Consider the following 19293-nt stretch of genomic DNA (forward strand, 5'->3'; position numbering starts at 1 on the left):
GACCCCAGCCAATTCTGGGACCTTGGGCAAGTGCTGGCGAAGAGCAGTGCACCCCCTTTCTGGAGCTGCAGCAGTACACCTGGAGTGACGGCCGCACCGCCCCGCCATGGAAGCGAAGCCTATGTGAGAGGGAGCCCCCCTCTCAGCTGAGGCAACAGCTCTGAGGCCAATGATCAGCTGGGCCTGACGCCAGCTAGCACCACCTTGAACTTTTCTGTTAAATGATCCATAAACTCCGTGTGCTTAAACAAGCTGGAGTTTTTCTCTTAGAGTCCTGGCTGGTACGCTTCACGTCTCAGATTGAATATCATTTTATCAAAAACTTTACCTGTCTTCCCAGTTTAAAAGAAGTCTTCTCTCTCAGCACCCTATTCTTGTCCTTCATAGCAGTTGGTACAGTCTGTAATAAAATACTTGGGTGTACATTTATCTAGTTCATCTGTTTCCCCCATTGGACCACAGGCTCAATGAGGGCAAGGCCCCTGTTTCCTTGCTTGCTTTGTTCATCACCCTGGTACCTAGCAATTTAAAGTATTCAGTGACTGAATTAGTGATGACGTCAAACAATTGAGCTCTTACTATACCAGGCACGGTTCTAGATGCTTTACACTTACCTCAGCTGTAACCTATTTAATTCATTAAATCGAGGTAAGATTTTTCAGGTGAGGAAATTGAGGCTTTAATGATCTACTTTCCTCTTTCACATCCCATTTCGCAGCCTGAGCCTTGTGATTTTCGTGCCCTCCAGATGGTCTCTGAACATCCCTGGAATATTCCCTCCCCTCTACCCTCTGCCACTATCCTGATTCTCACCTAGGTTGTTGCCATAGTATCTGACACTCCCATCTCTTTATCTTGAACTCCTGCCGAAAGTCAGTACATAAGAAGCACTCCACTGTCATTTCCTCTTTGTCGTGCTGTACCCTTTATCTGGAGTACAAATCCCACTCCTCTTTTAGGAGTTGGACAAGCTCAAATGCCATCTCCAGGAAGCCTTTCGTCATCCCACCATATAGTATTCTCTTGAGTAGCAATTTATCCTCCTTTCTTGTGACACTTCTACCTTTTACCATCTTTCCTCCTCACTAGACTAAGACTTTATGAGGAAGTATCTGTATCTGTGCAGATTGATCTCTGTATTGCCAGTTCCATGGCACCTGGTACATATCACTTTGACACTTCAATTTTTTTTGTTGGTTTTTTGTGAAGGAACATCCTCATTCTTTCAAACACACATTTTGGCTTGTGATTATCTTTCAAACTTTTTTTTAGAGCAATTTTTGTGAAACCATGGATAAATCAAAAATTCATGTTATTTTTGAACATGAGTTCCATTGTGGAACCAATGCAGCAGAGCTCAGAATATCAACGAAGTGTTCGGGAAGGATGTGGCTAATGAACGCACATTACATTGATGGTGTGAGAAGTTCCATTCTGGTGATTTTAATATTGAAAATGAGCCCTGAGACCAAGGTGGATAATGATGAGCTGAAAGCTGTAGTGGAAGTGAATCCATCTCAACCTATGCATGAATTAGCAGGTTTGACGTTACTATTCCAATAATATTGTTCCATTTGAAACACATGGGCAAGGTAAAAAAGCTGGCTAGATGGGCTCTGCATGAATAAAATGAGCATCAGAAGAGAAATCATCATGAAGCTTGCCTTTCTTTGCTGTCACGACATAAAGGTGAACCAGTTCTACACCGTATTGTTACACGTGATGAAAAATGGATTCTTGACAATTGCAAGTGTTTGGCACAATGGTTGGGTGAAGATGAACTGCGAAAACAGTCCAAAACTGAATATTCATCAAAAAAAAGCTAATGGTGTCTGTTTGGTTGTCCAGCGCTGGTATTATTCACTACAGTTTCACGAAACCTGGTCAATCGATTACAGGTGATGTCTACTGCCCCCAGTTGGATGAAATGAGGAGGATGCTTGCAATGAAGCAGCTGAAACTGGTCCATAGAGACAGGTCAATCCTCTTGCAAGACCACCTGTCACAAAAACACCACTGCTCAAACTATAGCAGCTGGACTTGGAAACTCTTGTCATATTCACCAGACCTCGCACCAACACTTCTTGCAAGGGAAAATATTGAGTTCTCAACAAGTGTGGAAAACGCTTTTTGTGATTTCATCACCACACGCTCTCCAGACTTCTTTGCTGCTGGCACAAACAAGCTACCGTTAAGATGGCAAAACAGTTGATAGGTTAGGTGCATACTTGGTACTGCTTGTTTGAGATACCATAAACTACACTTTTGATCTGAAGTCAGACATTTCATAATGACCTAATAATATAAAACATTCATTTAATATATTTTATTCCCTGCCAAAGTATTGAAGTGTGAGGGGAGTTAAAGTAATCGGGAATACTTCAAATTCTCTGCCAGTTTCCAATAATTACTCTCCTTAGATTTTACACAGGTTTTGAAAATCCCTCAGGAGGTTCACCTAATTCTTAAATTGCTCTAATTTCACCAAATCCTACCTGTGAAATTTTCCCAGTTGGTTGTAACTGGGCTGGTGGACCGGCATGCTGGCCTGGGTAGGGTAGGAAATTCTGAACAGCCAAAGGCATAAAGGGGTTAGAAATGTCTTTTTTCTCTTTTAAAATCAGCTGACATTTATTGAACATTCACTGTCCATCAGGCTGTCCCCTAAGCACCATTTCATTGACACCTCCCAACAGTTTTATGAGGTAGATGTCATTACAACCTTTCCACAATAAGGTATGCACAGCATTCCCAGGCTAAGGATTTTTTGCTTATTAAAATTACTTTTTAGTGTTTAGTATTAAAACTGCTTTTAGGTTTTAGCTTATTCCCCCTAGGGATTTTGGGGGTGGGGTGGGGGAGGAATCCATGATTTTTTCTTCATAGAACAGTTGCCTAGTCGTGATTAATCCTTTCTAACAGAATAAATGTGACTTCCTTCAAGCTTGTTCCACTGCAGATTCCAGGAAATTATAGCTATTGGCAACAGCAACCTGCATCTAAGCAATAAAAGACAAACCAGAACAATCAGGCTGCTCTTATCAAAGTGGAAACCTTGACTACATCATTTAAAAAAAAAAAAATAGAGGTATTTTTCGTTTGTATAAAAACTGGATAAAGGTCTACTTTATTTTGGCAGAAATTTATAATTGTAGGGGATAATGTCACTGCAAGAGCAGCGTCAGTGTAGTGTGGGTGGAAGCCAAACTAATTAGTTGAAGATAAAAGAAAATAAGTGTGAAAGAACACTATTTCTCAAAATGTATGTTTCAACTCATCCTCTATGGTTCCCTCCTGAAGTTCAATGACCCACCTCCGACTTTTGAACTATTATTTAAAGTAGGACTCTGTCTGAGCTGACCTTTTAACCAACTTAGGCCTCAAGTTCATTTATAAATGGAAACTATACAGTTGTATCTCAGTTGTGAAGGTTCAATGAGATAATACATGGTAAACTTGTTCCTTAGCACAGTACAGATGCTCCTTATCATGGGGTCATGAGTCTGAATAAACCCATCATTAGCTAAAAAATATCTGAAATCAAAAGTCCATTTTCTACTTACAATATTTTCGATTTATGTCAGATTCATCTGGATGTAGCCCCATCATAAGTCAAGGAGCACACTGTATATTGCCTTCGCACCATTGCAAAGTTGAAAAATCAGAAGTCAAACCATTGTTAAGTCAGGGATCACCTGCATTTGACACAGCTAAGCATAATTATATAAATCATAATTATAAACTTGGTTTTAGAGTGTTGCCTTCTCAATTTCACAAAAACAAGTTTGGAATTTGATTAAATAGAGAGAGACTGAGTTCAACTCTTTATTTAATAAGTTGAAAATTTAGAGAATTTTAAACCTAGCCTAACAGTTTAATATTAATAGAACTTTCTACCCCCATTCATACCTGTCGCTCACATGCTCAAATGTGCATACACACATAAAACTGGTATCTGAAACATTACCTGAGTCGATGACTAGAGTCTAACTGTCCCAGTTTTTGTACATCGAGAACACTGAAAAGACAAAGGCAGTATCACATACTGTAACTCACATATTCCAAAGGGAAAATGTCAACTCCAAAATACTATGAGCAATTGAGGCAGTCAGGGCAGATACTAAAGCACTGAACAAGATGCTCTCATGGGGACTATTTCTATTTTATATCTGAGGAAACAGCTCAGTTATTATGAGCCATACTTACTTACCAAAGCCAGAGGTAAACAAGGACTAAGTACAAGTCCTTTGATTCTTAGCATTATATTCAATAATAAATTCACTAGGTATTTTTTATATTTTTGGTGGAAGATTGAAATCTTTAAAGGAAAAATTCCATGTTGGAACCAAGCAAAGGGTGAATTTGGCAAACCAGCCAAACCACTTTATTTTAAACTAATGGGAGAATAACTTGGAATTACAGGAAAGCCCTTGCTAAGAGTTCACACTGTATGAAAACCTGGCTTATGCAGGTCTTCTATTAAAGTTCCCACCCTCGATCTGCAGAATAAATCATAGTCCTCCCCCGCCCCCTCACAAATAGGAAGATAATGGCTATCTCCAGAAAGTTAAGTTTAAATTAAGTTCATGGCATATAAAACTCAAATCCATCTAGTCTGAATTAATTAAACCACTTGAGGGTTAGGGGTAAACCATGGCACAGCAGAGGCTCAAGATCCGGTCTGGTCTCTGTTATTGATTTGGCAACATGGACACCATTTCCACAGAAACATGTGATTTTTTTTTTTTTTTTCTTTTTTTTGAGACACAGTCTCACTTTGTTGCCCAGGCTAGAGTGAGTGCCGTGGCGTCATTCCAGCTCACAACAACCTCAAACTCCTGGGCTTAAGCGATCCTTCTGCCTCAGCCTCCCGAGTAGCTGGGACTACAGGCATGAGCCACCATGCCCGGCTAATTTTTTCTATATATATTTTTAGTTGTCCAGATAATTTTTTTATTTCTATTTTTAGTAGAGACAGGGTCTCGGCTCAGGCTGGTCTCGAACTCCTGACCTCGAGCGATCCACCTGCCTCGGCCTCCCAGAGGGCTAGGATTACAGGCGTGAGCCACCGTGCCCGGCCAGAAATGTGATTTTAAATGGCTGCTTTTGTATGTACAAGATAAATCTAGTGCAATTTTATTACCGCTAGTACATTTTTTTCATTTTGGGACATACATTTTCAACTCTCTACTTTAACAGACTAAAGGTAATTAGGCTCAATACACACTGCCATATGGTTTATAAACTTCAAAACAAGAGTATAGTAGTCCCATTAAAGACGGGGTTCCAGTTTTGACAGAACTCCACTTCATGGCCATTAACCAGTATTTACTCTTACCTGTTAGGCACTACTCTAAGCCCTTTACAAATACTTAATCTTCACAATCCTATGGGCTATTATCTCCATTTTACAAAATAAAGACTTGATCCAAGTAATTTGTCCAAGGTTGCAGAGCTACTGGTACAATCAGGATGTAACTGTTTTGCCCCATGGTCTTAATTGCTATGCTACACTGCCTCTCAGATTGGATGCACGGCAGCCCCAGCACACAGCAGGATATGTGAACATCTCCTACTCACTCAATCTGACCTCATCCCTGGCTCTTCGCTCTTGGTCTTAAGATTCGTCTTTAATCCCTCCTTCCATCATCAGATCTTCAAGGTAAACCTTTCCATCCTTACTTGTGTTCTAATCCTTTTTCCTCTGTACTGGTTCCTGCCTTCAAAATGCCCCATTGCCCCCATTTCTAAACCATGAAAAGCCCTCACTGTGGTACCTGTTCTTTTCTCTAACCTTTTGTGTCACAGTAACCTGATCAAGCCAGGCCAATCTCTCCTAACAGGTGCTTCAATTTGGCTCAGCTCCACTGTTCCAAAACACCTCTGCTGCCACATCACCTCATTCTCACAGCTCCTTTTTTCTAATTGCATGCAACAGTCTATGTGACAAAGTCACAGCTTGATTTCATACAATCCCATGGCTTTCTTGCTGTGCCCCTTTTGGGCTTAAACATACCCTCTCTTCCAACATGAGATTAAACCCTGTTTCCATGCCTCCATTAACTTTCACACTCAGGCTGAGTACACACATGTATTTAACAATACAGTTTTACACAGAATGCTAAGAGCACTTTTCTTCATAGTTTACAGAAGGGCTTGAAACACATGGATTTTCTATTAATATTCATACCATAGCACATCCAAATCTAACTCTTAAATAGATGCATTATAATTTGTTTAGAATTTAAAGGCTTAATGGCAATAATCAGAGGAGGAAAAAGAACACGTAAGTTTATTTTACATAACTGACTAAAAAATAAATTCAAGAAATAGTAAATAGAATTTAATATGGTCTCATGCGCCCTGAAGGAGGTGGTGCTCGATTTGGAGGGGTAATCGCTATGTCCAAATAATCTCCTATTTGGAACTTCTGCGACTGCAGGGTCATGGAATCATCAGTCCCCTTTCTGCCAGACATGGTGCTGCCAATCTCCTTAACTCTGCAGGAAAGAAAATCAACTGTTAATGGTCCACAGATCAATGAAAACTAATTGGTACTATGAAGTGAATATGGGACTAGATTTCTTCCATCATCTTACATAACACAGTCCAAAAATGTAAGTACTGCATTAAGCTAAATCAGATATTATGATTATGATAATATAAATCCATATTCCACTAACGAGATTCATTAAAGCAGTTATCTCTGTCAGTTAAAACATAAGAAAAACAAAAAGATTACAGTAATTCAAAGTGAGAAGTTACCTACCGATAGCCAGGTCTTTTAAGATCTGTAAAAACGATTGCAAAATTGAAGTGTGTGCCCTTCTTTCTAGCTTCTGGGTAGACTTCTTTTACTAAACTAGTCAGTTCTTTCAAGGTTGCATCCATCCTGAATTTTTAAAAAAAGACATTTACATTTGAGTAATCAGCAATAATATAACAAGGATAGTGACATTCAGTGAGTTAATTAAATATATCTGGGTTGTTTATGACTTGTCAGAAACCGCCAGGGTCTTACACTACGGTTTAATATTAAAGCAGCTAAAAATTCTATTTGCCTCCAAAAACTCCCTGTATCAGCCTGTGGGAAATTTTGATTAATTAAAGACAGATGCTCTGCTTGAGCCCAGGAGTTTGACACCAGCCTGGGCAACATAGTGAGACCCAATCTCCACAAAAAAAAATTTTTTTTTAATTAGCCAGGTGTGGTGGCACCGGCCTATAGTCATGGCTACTTGGGAGGCTGAGGCAGGAGAACTGCATGTACACGTACAGCAAGTAGGGAACCAAACATCAAAGAGCTCATTCAGTTTTAGCTCTGTACTCTATTCACAAATCTCCACCACACCCTACCCAAAGTAAACCAATGCTTCAATTACACTGAATAAAAATACCTGGGATGACCACATCATCTATTTTCTACTGTACCAAATCTTTCTCAATATTCCCATAACAGAACTCAATATCTTCTCCCCAAAACATGTCCTTCCTCTCATATTTCTATCAAAAATACCATCCCCCACCTACCTGCCCAGGTCATAACCATAAGCATTGCTCAATTCATCCCATCTCCATCCTGTTACATGAAGATCTATTTTTTTCTCCATCCCTAGTGTCATGGCTTTACTTCAACCTCTCATTATAATCCTTTGTATATGTTGCATTCAACTCATCTCCATCTTAGTTTTTAAAAGTTTCTGTTGTTGTACAAAACCAGTATGTCAAACAAGTGACACCTGTTGAGGAGGCCCACCATGTAAGGACAGCAAAGAGCCTAACAATGTCTACCAACAGGAGAACCCCAGGATGTCAAGCCAGCATGTGATTTGTAGGTGTCAGAGTCACCACAACAGACACGACTTACTCTGGCACTGGCTGGAACAACACTGCTCACACAAAGAGACAGAGTTAAGATCACCTTCAGTAGAGAGTGTTGGTGCCCCATGGCTAGCAGCTCTCACCCCACAGCCAACACAGGGAGATGGCTCCTCTCATGCTGCAGGCAAAGGCCCCCCTTCGTTGGGAATGGATACAGCAGTAGGGTTGGCAGGTGCCATATGGCACATGCACATAAGCAAAGCAAAGTACACATCAAGTCCAGAACAGGAAAAGATATTCCCAAAGAGATCTCCCAACACAGGCTGTGAGGGTTCTTTATCTCTTTGCAAGGAAATGTTTCAGACCCAAGGCCACTCTATGTACCATGTCAGGGGTGAGCAGCTAGGCATGACTGCCCTTCCCAACTCAATACATGCACATTATTTAAAGAGGCAGGGAAAATGCATATGCAAGAAAGCAATAAATTATATCCCAAATCTCACCAATCAGAAATAACCAGTGATGTTAACATTACCATGGGCATCTTTTTCTGCATATCCACAATACAGAGAAAAAAATTCTTCAGATACCAAGCATATTATACATGCTGAGATCATAATACAAAAACATAACTCATGCTATAATACGTATCTTTTTTTTTTTTTTTTTTTGAGACAGAGTCTCGCTCTGTTGCCCGGGCTAGAGTGCTGTGGCGTTAGCCTAGCTCACAGCAACCTCAAATTCCTGGGCTTAAGCGATCCTACTGCCTCAGCCTCCTGAGTAGCTGGGACTACAGGCATGCACCACCATGCCCAGCTAATTTTTTCTATATATATTTTTAGTTGGCCAGATAATTTCTTTCTATTTTTAGTAGAGATGGGGTCTCACTCTTCCTCAGGCTGGTCTCGAACTCCTGACCTCGAGCGATCCACCCGCCTCGGCCTCCCAGAGTGCTAGGATTACGGGCGTGAGCCACCTCGCCTGGCCTATAATATGTATCTTAATAAAAATTAAATTTTATTTTGAGAAGAAAAACACTAAAGTCAAATTGAAGAAACTGTAAAACTTCAGATAAAGACTTACATTGTTACCCTTCCTCCTAGATAATTTTGTAGCTTATTTTTACTTTGTCAGAGTTCATATTCTACTCTGCAACATAGAACAGTTGTTTTATATTTGTCCCCACTGAACTCCAACGATGGCATAAACCTGAGGTCAGACTGATTTTATCTGTTTTGGAGGTCATTTTTTTTTACCCAATATTCTTACGTTAATTATTTTGTATCAATCACAGGTTGAGTATCCCTTATCAGAAATGCCTGGGACCAGAGTGTTTAGGATTTTTCAGATTTTGCAATATTTGCATACACATAATGAGGCATCTTGGGGATGGGACCCATATCTGAACGCTAAATTCACTCATGTTTCGTATATACTTATACACACAGCTGGAAGGTAACTTCATAAAATATTTTAAATAATTTTGTGTATGAAACAAAGTTTATGTTAAGTATCTATGTGTGGAAATTTCCACTTCTGGTGTCATGTCAGCACTGAAAGTTTCAAATTTTGGAGCACTTCAGATTTTGGAGTTGGGATGCTCAATCTATACTCTGATACACAATGTACTTATGATATACACCAGAAAGGACTTTTTCCTTTCTAAAAACATTTTCCATATTGTCACCTTGCTCACAAGAACCTGGAGAATTCGTTTAACACCTTTCATCAGTTCCAACAGTGTGAATGCTCCGCAAGCTTCCCACCTTCTAAGGACTGTCTTCCCAGACCAACAGCCAGAGCGCCAAGCACTGCTTTCTGACCATTAGTCTGAAACCTGAGGATGCAGCTTGAGAATGCAAGGCGGCGCTTCCTCAGGGCTGAAGTCTTTGCTGGGTGACTGTGAGGTTCAGTATTACTACGTGTCAACTTGGCAAAGCTACAGTCCCCAATTACTGAACCAAATACTAATGCAGGTGTTGCTATGAGATATTTTGTAGATGTGATTAAAGTCTATTACCAGTTGACTTTAAATTAGGGAGACTCTCCTACATAATCTGGGTGGGCCTCATTCCACTTGTTGAAAGGCCTTAACACACTGACTGCCACACTAGAAAAAATTTTTTTTCCTTGGGGCCACGGTGTTTATTATGAAAATAGAATAAAGCCTTTGAAAACAAAATGATCCATTCTAATTTAATGAAAAATTTGTTTTTTTAAATTGTTTTCTGTGCATGAGTTATACGCAACTTGAAAAATAGTTCTCAAGGCTCCCAAGGGTGTGAGTTACATATGCTTCACAAGGTCCCGGGCTCAAAACTAGAGGAGTTAAACACAACTCACATGGCAGTTAATGTGTTAAGAGCAGACCTGAAGCTTCCCCGAAGAAATTTTGGCTGTGGACAACTTCTTAAGCCCATGTTCATGCTCAAGAGTTCCAGCCTTCCCGAGAGCCTGCCCTATGGGTCACTCTAGCTCAGGAGTTTGAAGTGAGCTATGATGATGCCACTGGGCAACAGAGCGAGACCCTGTCTTGAGAAAAAGGAAAAACAAAAGGGTACAAGGTTTCTGTTGGGAGGAAGGGGATGAAAAAGTTTTAGAAATACAGTGGCTGCACAACATTGTGAAGGTTACTAATGCCATCAAACTGTACACTTAAAAATGGTAAAAATGACAAATTTTATGGTATATATTAATATATTTCATCGCAATAAAAATATTTTTAAATTACACACCTTTTACTGCTACTAAAAAAGCCATTAAGGTGTCAATCCAAGGAGTTACAAGCAGCGCTAACGACAAGTTAACAGTATGCACCTGTCCTAGTCAGACTTGAAGGAAAAGCGGGTACACATAACAAGAAATAAACACTCAGGAACCAGTTTTCACTAAACACACACCAAAAGCTTTTCCATTAACCTCTAGAGCAGAAATCATTTGGTTTTTGGTGGTGATTTATTTTTGGTGCTATGGCACCTAAGGCTTAATATTAAGTAGAAAGGCTCTTTGAAAATAACAATACCACTCAACAGCATCACTTCCCTTTACCATGTTATCCTAGTACCACTTATTGGACTATGAGTCCCTTAAGGGCGGCTACTGCATTTTAATGATCTACATAGCATTTTCGTACCAGGAAGCCATAATGGCAATCTTGGGTCTGTCAGTCATCAACAACCCAAAAATTTCAACATTAATTATAAAAGCGTTGCAGATGGACAGATCCCGTTTTACCTAACAGCAAAAACCTCTAACTTTCTGAGAACTGCACCCCAATGCCCCAAGTGGAAGAGTGAAATTGAAATCAAGGAGAATAACTCCTCACTAGCAAAGGCGAAACTGACCCTCCAGGTTCCCCCCGAACGAGGTCCCTGACACCGCCCCCGCCCGCTAACCAAGTGTAGATCTGCAGCTCGCTGGATGGTACGTTCCCGCGGGAGAACTCGTCCATTCGGTGGTGGCGGCCGTTATTAGTGGTGAAGACCCGGAGCAGCAACGGGCAGGTCTGGGGGCGACAGGAAAAGGACAGGAGTTGAAGGCGGCGGCTGCTAGCCAGGCGCTCTCTTCCTTTTGCGAGGCGTCGCGGCCTCGGAGCCGCTCAGGGACCAAAAATACCGTCTCCTCCCGCGCACAGGCCGCACCCCTCCGTCCTGCTGGGCCCACCCCAACCTCTTCCTGGACCCCACAGTACCGGGCTCCTCACCTTCTCGCGGTCGATCGGCTTCTCCGGCTCCTTCTTAATTTCCTCCTGGGTGACGCGCGATTCTACCGCCATCTTCCTCCTATGGCCCGCGAGACGCTCTCCCTGACCTCCGACCCCCGCAGCGAGCATGAGCACGAAGTCTCTCGCGAGGAGAAGCTAGCGGCTTTATAGCAAGCCAGGGGCAGGGCGGGGCGTTTCCCAGCGCAGGCGCACTTCGCAGTGTGGCGTGTGAGACCGGGCCGGGCGCGCGTGCGCGTTGCGTCCTTGAGGAAAAGGCGGGCGCCGGCGTCCGCGGGGCGGAGCTTCTGAGGGGAGCGGCTGTGGTCCGTCGCCCCGCCGTGGGCTGGCGAGGCGTTTTTAAACTTTAAATGTTCACAGGCGAAAGAAGCTTAAAGTGGCGTTTTCACACGTAGTGATGAAAACCTTATTGAACACAAAACACTTAAGAACGTTACACATGGTAAGCAAAAGACATTCCTTTATTAGCAAAGTATCGATCCTTTCGTTCTGAGGGAGGAACGGCAGCCCGAGGGGAGCGGGGGACGGCGGCGTGGTGGGGATGCGCGTCTGCGGCCGCGCGACGCGGTGCGGGTGCCTGCGCGAGTTCGATGTGAGCGGCTAACCGGGAACGTTTGGGAAATAACGTGCTTGAATATCTTCATGGCCTGTGGGTAGGAATAGATGATGAAAAAAGCACTACCCAGAAACGGTTGGTACATTTGATTAGATCAAACCTGGAAAAAAAAAAAAAAAAGAATCTGGCCTTCAAAATACATCCTAAAAAGAGAAAAATACAAGCCAGAGAGTGGGAGAAGATAGTTGTGACCCGTATGATTGACAAAAGCTAGGATCCAGAATATATAAGAACTGAAAAAGACAACACAATCGAAAAATGGGTAAATTAACCGAGCAGGTGTTTTATTTATTTTTGTTGTGCTTTTTTCCTTCTTTTCACAGGTGTTTAAATGAAGACATCCAAGTGGCCAATAAACATAAGGTGGTCAGGCTCATTATTAATCAGAGGTGCATTAAAACCACAGTAATTGGTTTTAATTGATTGGTTTTAAACTACACCCACTAGAGTGGCGAAAATTAGAAACTGACAGTAGCAACTGTTGGTAGACTAATGGGAATTCTCACACTGCTGGTGAGAGTGTAAACTGGCACGCCCACTTTGCACAGTGGTTGGGGATTATTAGTACAGTTGAAGATATGTATACTTTGGGTCTAACAGTTTCATTCCCCGGCGTACATACCCTAGAGAAAATCTTGCTTAAGTGTATCCAGAGACATTACAAGGATGTTCTTGGCAATATTGTTCATAAGAACATAAAACTGGAAACAGCCCAAGTGCCCACCTACAATACAATGGTTCAATGAAGTGTGGTATACTATACAGCAACAACAATGAAATACTATAAAGCAACAAAAATTTACCAGCTACAGCCACGTGAAACAACGTGAATCTCACATGGTATAAGGAGCCAAAGACAAAAGAATATATACTGTGTGAATCCATTTGGATAACATTTAAAAGCAGACAAATATATTGTTCAGGAAGATTCCCAGGTGAAATAATTATAGAGAAAGACAAGAAGTAATTATAATTACCACAAAGTCAAAATGGTAGTTACCCCTGAGGATAGAAGGGGATTGTGATGAGGGAGGGGCAAGTGGAGTGCTCCTGGAGCACAAGGCAACATTCTTTTTTTAATGTAAGTCGTGGTTACGTTGTTGCTTGAATTAAATTACTCTTTAAAGAGAACATTTATGTTCCATGGTAATGCTGTATGTTGCTATTTTTTAAAATAGACAAACAGTCCAACAGAAAAATGGATAAAAAGCATGGACAAACGTTTCATAGAAGACTAAACACAAATAAGTGTAAACATACAAAAAGATGCCCAACTTCTTGAATAGTTATACAAATGCAAATTTAAACGCAATGAGATGACATTTCACTCTGCCACACTGGCCAAAATGTAGAAGTCTGACAACCATGTGCTGGCAAGGATATGGATAAAAGAGAATTCTTTTTTTTTTATTTGAGACAGAGTCTCACTCTCTTGTTGGGGCTGGAGTGCTGTGCGTCAGCCTAGCTCACGGGAACCTCCAACTCTTGGGCTCAAGCAATCCTCCTGCCTCAGCCTCGCGAGTAGCTAGAATTAAAGGGGTGCACCACCATGCCTGGCTAATTTTTTCTGTTTTTGGTAGAGATGGAGTCTCGCTGTTGCTCAGGCTGGTCTTGAACTTCTCACCTGAAGCAGTCCTCACACCTTGGCCTCCCAGAGTGCTAGAAAAGGGAATTCTTATAGACTGCTCTCATCCACTTTGGAAAGTTAAGTGGCATTACCTGTAAAGATTGGCTGTGTGCACACCTTAAGACTCAGCTATTCTATCCCTTGTATATACTCCAGAAAAACTGTGGAACATAAGCACAAAGTGACGTTTTGAATAATGTTCTAACATCTTTATTTGTAATAGACTCAATCCAATGGTCTACCAAGAGAATACTCATAAAATGGAATATCATAAAGATTTGAAAGTAAACGAATCAATATGCTTTCTTAAAAGGTAGAAAAAGCAAGTCACAGAAAAATTCATACAATAGTATTCAATGTATACAATGCTCAAAAAACAGGAAAACTCCCCAAAAACATTGTTTAAGAAAACAAATATGAATGGTAAAACCATAAGAGAAGCAAAGGGGATGATTAACACTAAATTCAAGATAGTGTTATTCCCTGAGGGTAAGCTCAGGTGATGCAATTTACAAAGGGCATCCTGGGCTTCTAAGACAGCGGAACTCTTTCTCACTAGGAGGGGTGTGGTTTTTTATTTAAATTGTAGCTATACATTTTAGACACTTTCTGTGTTTAGATTATTGTTTTTCTGTTTTGTTTTTGGGATTGTTTTCCTTTTTGAGACAGGGAATCACTCTGTTGCCCAGCTACAGATTTAGTGGCATCATTATGGCTCACTACACCCTCCTGGGCTCAAGCGATCTCCTGTCTCAACCTTGGAGGGGCTGGGACTACAGGTGTCCACTACACCCGGCTAATTGTTGTATTTTTTGTAGAGATGGGATCTTTCTATGTTGCTCAGGTTGTTCTTGAACTCTGGGCCTCAAGCAAACCTCCCACCTTGGCTTCCCAAAGTGCTAGGATTACAGGTGTGAGCCACCATGTGCGGCTAGATTATTGTTTAAAATTTTTTTTAGTTTCTACAGACAGCATTGATAAAAAAATTTATTTTTAAAATTGTGCTTAGGATGGGTTCTGGCATGCAGGCAATGTTCAATTTTTTAAAAAAGATGGTATTTAAATTTTCTCCCCATTCTGTGTTTCTAGTATTAAATCTTTTTCAAAACCTCCATGATGTAAAAATGCAGACACATGAGGGCACTCTAATCAATCCGTTAAAGGGAAAACATTGAAACTGTGATGATGAAGACCCTTCCAACTTTTATAGGCAATGTTGGGGAGGTTTAGATAGCTTTCATCAAAATGGAATTTTGTAACAACTTGAGGTGGTAGAACTGCAGCTATATTTTAGGTTAGTTAGGGTAGTCTTTTAGCAGCCCTCATTCCATCTTGTAGGACCAGGTCTGAACTGGTCGAGAAATTACAATATTTAAATGTATGCATATTTTCTCTTTTTCTTTAGAATTTATACAGGCTAATATCACACTTCTAGGTATATACCTGAAAGAATTGAAAGCAGGGACTCAAATACTTCTACACCAGTGTTCATAGCAGCATTATTTACAATAGCCAAAAGATAGAAACAATCCAAATGTTCATAAACAGATGAAAAGATATACATACAATGGAATATTAATCTTAAAAAGGAAACATTCTGATACATGTTACAACATAGATGATGAACCTTGAAAACACTGTGGTAAGTGACATAAGCTAGACACAACAGAACAAATATTGTACAATTTCACTTATATGAGGCACATAGAATAGGCAAATTCACAAAGAAAGAAAGTGGAATAGAGGTTACCAGGGGCTGGTGGGGAAGAGGGGAATGGGAAGTTATTGCATAATGGGTACAGAGTTTCTGTTTGAGATGATGAAAAATTGTGGATATGGATCCTGGCAATGGTTGCACAACATTGTGAATATAGTTAATGCTACTGAATTGTACACCTAAAAATGGTGTAATACTATATCATAAATTTTATATACATTTATCACAATTTTAAAAATTAAAAAAGTGAATATCTGAAATCTCAAGACGTCATCAAACTTTCTCCACTCTTTCTACTCCCTCTCACTTGTCCCAGCATTTTATTTTTTATTATTTTTTTTTGAGACAGGGTCTAGCTCTGTCACCCAGTCTAGAGTGCAGTGGCATCATCATAGCTCACAGCAACCTCAAACTCTTGGGCTCAAGTCATCCTCCTGCCTCAGCCTCCCAAGTAGCAGGGACTACAGCCGTGTGCCACCATGCCCAGCTATTTTCTATTTTTTGTAGAGACAAGGTCTCACTCTTGCTCAGGCTGAAGATAGAATGTTTTTAAAGGCCCAGTTCCCTGATTAAAAACCTTAAAAGCATCCCGTTGCAATTTAGAATGAAAACCAACTTTTGTACTAAGGCTCTGCTGACCCCTCGGCCCTGCTCTCCTTCTATCCTCCTAATTCACTGCTCCACAGCCACAGGGGCCTTCCCTGCCATCGCAGGACATTCACACTTGCTGCTTTCTCTGCCCGAAACAGTCTTCCCCCACCCTTGCCCCATCCTCAGTTCTCATTCACTTTATGATTAAAGTCATCTCAGAAGGCTGTTCTCAGCTGCTGTAGGGTAGAGCGCTTCCTCCCTCCCTCCTCCATTCATCAGTCGCCAGTTTCTCATAGCATGTCTCCTTTCTGATTTATCTGACTTTTTGTCAGTCTCTCTTTCTAGAATGTAAGCTCCCCCAGGGCAGAGGTTCTGCCTGCCTTCTGCATCCTCAGCTCCTAGCACAGTCCACAGAGCCTAGCACATAGTGCTCAGTGTCTATTGAATGATATAGATGAACAGTTGGATACATTACTAGGCTGCTCCCACTAAAATAGACCATGAGGTATAGGATTTGGAAACCCACTTTTTAACCAGCTTCTCAGGTTGTTTGAGAGCCTTCTCATTTACAGTGTATTTTAAGCTGATGGAACAGAATGAGAGTTCATTTTAAGCAATGGAATGATTAGATTGAAAATGGTTTTTAAACAAGACATCCATTTCCTCAAGAGACTGCAGAGTGTCAACAACATATTTATCAGAAGCAAGTTGTAGAGGGCAACTACAGAAGTTTAATCAATGTTTAAAAGCTTAGACTTTGAAGTCAGACAGAACTTAAGTTTAAATTTCAGCTCAGTTGCTTTCTGGCTAATTTTGAGTCACTGAACTACTCAGAGTTATAGATTCTTTATCTGTAAATTAGGAATAGTAATATATTAATAAAGATATAATAAAAATAATAGAATAGTCCTAATATTTCTATTTTGAGACATTAATACATCTAACATAGTTGGCACTGTGTCTGCTGTATACTAAGCAATCAACAAATGTGAACCATTATAATCACTATCATCATATAGATTCTATCTCCTTTTGAAATACGGTAAGAGGGTCAAATTAAGAGGCTAATTTCCTCTAATTCCCAAGAATAACTGATTCCATGAAATCTTCATGCAAAAAATAGCATTGCTGTCATAATTACTTATAAACCTTCACCAGTTCCATATCATGCATGTTGAAATAAAGATCTCCTAACCGTCAATCATTGCAAAATACTTAGAGCATGTTTATTCAGTTGAAGAAAAAAAGTTCATTAAAGGCAGATAAAGTATTATACATTAAAATCATGTGGTCAAACACACTAAATTTCTGCGTGATTTCCTTTTCCCAGTTTTCCAGTTTCCCAACAAACCAAGAATTCCAAAATTATAAAATTAAGAATTGTTGGAAGAATTTGAAACTGGAATTCATTAACATGGATTGTCATTGTTCTATAAAAATACATCTGCTTGAGAGTTGCAAATATTTTTAGGTACTCTATAGACTAATAAAATTATTTTATAACAGGAAAATTCTGCTGACTTAGTACCATTTCCCCCCTCATTTTTAGCATTGAATTACATAGTTTTGATGATTATATTATGTACCCTTAGTAACTCTGTAGGGTGAATATGGTTAACAATTTAGTGTCTATTTTCAAAAAGCTAGAAGAGAGGATTTTGAGTGTCCACAACACAAAGAAATGATAAATGTTCGAGGTGATGCATATGCTAACTATCCTAGTTTGATGATTACACATATGTATATGTATTGAAATATCAGTCTGTAGCCCGTAAATACATACAATTATTATATATGACAGTAAAATAGAAAAAATTCCTTCTAACAAATGAGAAATTATAAGTTGTAAAAGAATGATTCCTTGTAATTCTTTAGGCAGTGGGCAAAATACTTAAGAAATGTCAAATTTTTTATAAAGATTATAAAACATACTGAAATAGAAACTGCCCTTTTTATACCTTTACCAGCAGTTTCAATTTAATGAGGGGTAAGAAATCATAAAAATAATTCAGATTATTCACCTGTATTCATTTGCTGAATCGAATTTCTGTACTAAATTTTATGTGAAGTACAATGTATATTGTGAATTTCATTAAATTCATTAAATAATTGTGAAATTAACTCCAGTACTTAGCATAATTCCATTTTTGGTCTTCAGATTACAGTACAATAGGAAAATAAGTATGTTTACTGTGATTCATATGTAGTTTTACAATTTTATAAATATCTCAAATTTATTTTCTCTCCCATATAATCAAAATGCCAGTATCTGCATTTTATTAAACAACATAATTTAAAATAAGATCAATACTAGTACCACCATTAAAAATCTGAGATTATCAGACTAATATTCTCTTGCTTTAATATGAAACTTCCATTTATCTGCTTTTGCAGTTGAGCATTCAATGTGAGATCTCACCTACATTGCAAATACTAGGAGCAGAAAGGCAGAGTTGAGAGTTTTGATGGTCTCTACAAAGTATTTCTTTCATAAAAAATCAAAAACAAACAAAAACAGGAGTAGGCCAACCAGTGAGTCATAGCAAAGTCCCAAATTACCGTAAAGGAACAAGCAGACACAGGGAGTGGCCTAGATGCCCCTCTCTCTGTCTCTCTGTATCCAACATGCAAGCCACCTGATCCTGCCACTCATTTCCAAATCCATTCACTTCTTTCCATATGTATGTCATCATTTTTATCTAATGAATGGGCAGGTCCCAAAACGTGTGCTTCCTACGGTGTGCATTGTTTATATAGACAATGTGATTAGTGGATTTGGAGCTTAGTTATTTCGCTAAGTTTTCACTTTGAAGGAAAAAGCAAGATCTTTTACTTTTTAAAAAAAAATGTCTAGAAGATGTAGTTTGTGGTATGACAGAAAGAATATCAGATTTCTTTCCATAAGGATATTAAAAAATGATGAACTAGAAACTAATTTGAGCCTGGCCCTTCCCCCCTTTAGTTGCTGGCTGTAGGTAAGTCTCATGTCCTCCCTGAAGAATGGAAAGGATAACAAAAGGTACACATCTACCTCACAAGGCTATTGTGCAGGTCAAAAGTAGTGACACAGTAAACCAATTCACTTTTCTAAACAAATGTTTTCTGAGCACCTACTACATGACACGCCTAGCACTATTGTAGGTACTGTGCTTACAGCGGGTGAAGAAAAGGTCAAATTCCCTGCCCTCATGGACTGGACA

At 39.8% G+C, this 19293-nt stretch overlaps 1 protein-coding gene across 1 annotated transcript; it reads right to left on the reverse strand.

The window, feature by feature from the left end:
• Positions 1 to 6265: 6265 nt before the first annotated feature.
• Positions 6266 to 11687, reverse strand: SAP18 (Sin3A associated protein 18). Its single transcript, XM_045567669.1, has 4 exons — positions 11525 to 11687; positions 11217 to 11326; positions 6770 to 6892; positions 6266 to 6500 (listed from the first exon to the last, which is right to left on the reverse strand). The coding sequence occupies exons 1-4, from the start codon at positions 11651 to 11653 to the stop codon at positions 6344 to 6346; spliced, it is 519 nt and encodes a 172-aa protein (XP_045423625.1). The 5' UTR covers positions 11654 to 11687; the 3' UTR covers positions 6266 to 6343.
• Positions 11688 to 19293: the final 7606 nt, after the last annotated feature.

The sequence above is a fragment of the Lemur catta genome, chromosome 13 (assembly GCF_020740605.2).
Source record: "Lemur catta isolate mLemCat1 chromosome 13, mLemCat1.pri, whole genome shotgun sequence".
Lineage (NCBI taxonomy): Eukaryota > Metazoa > Chordata > Mammalia > Primates > Lemuridae > Lemur > Lemur catta.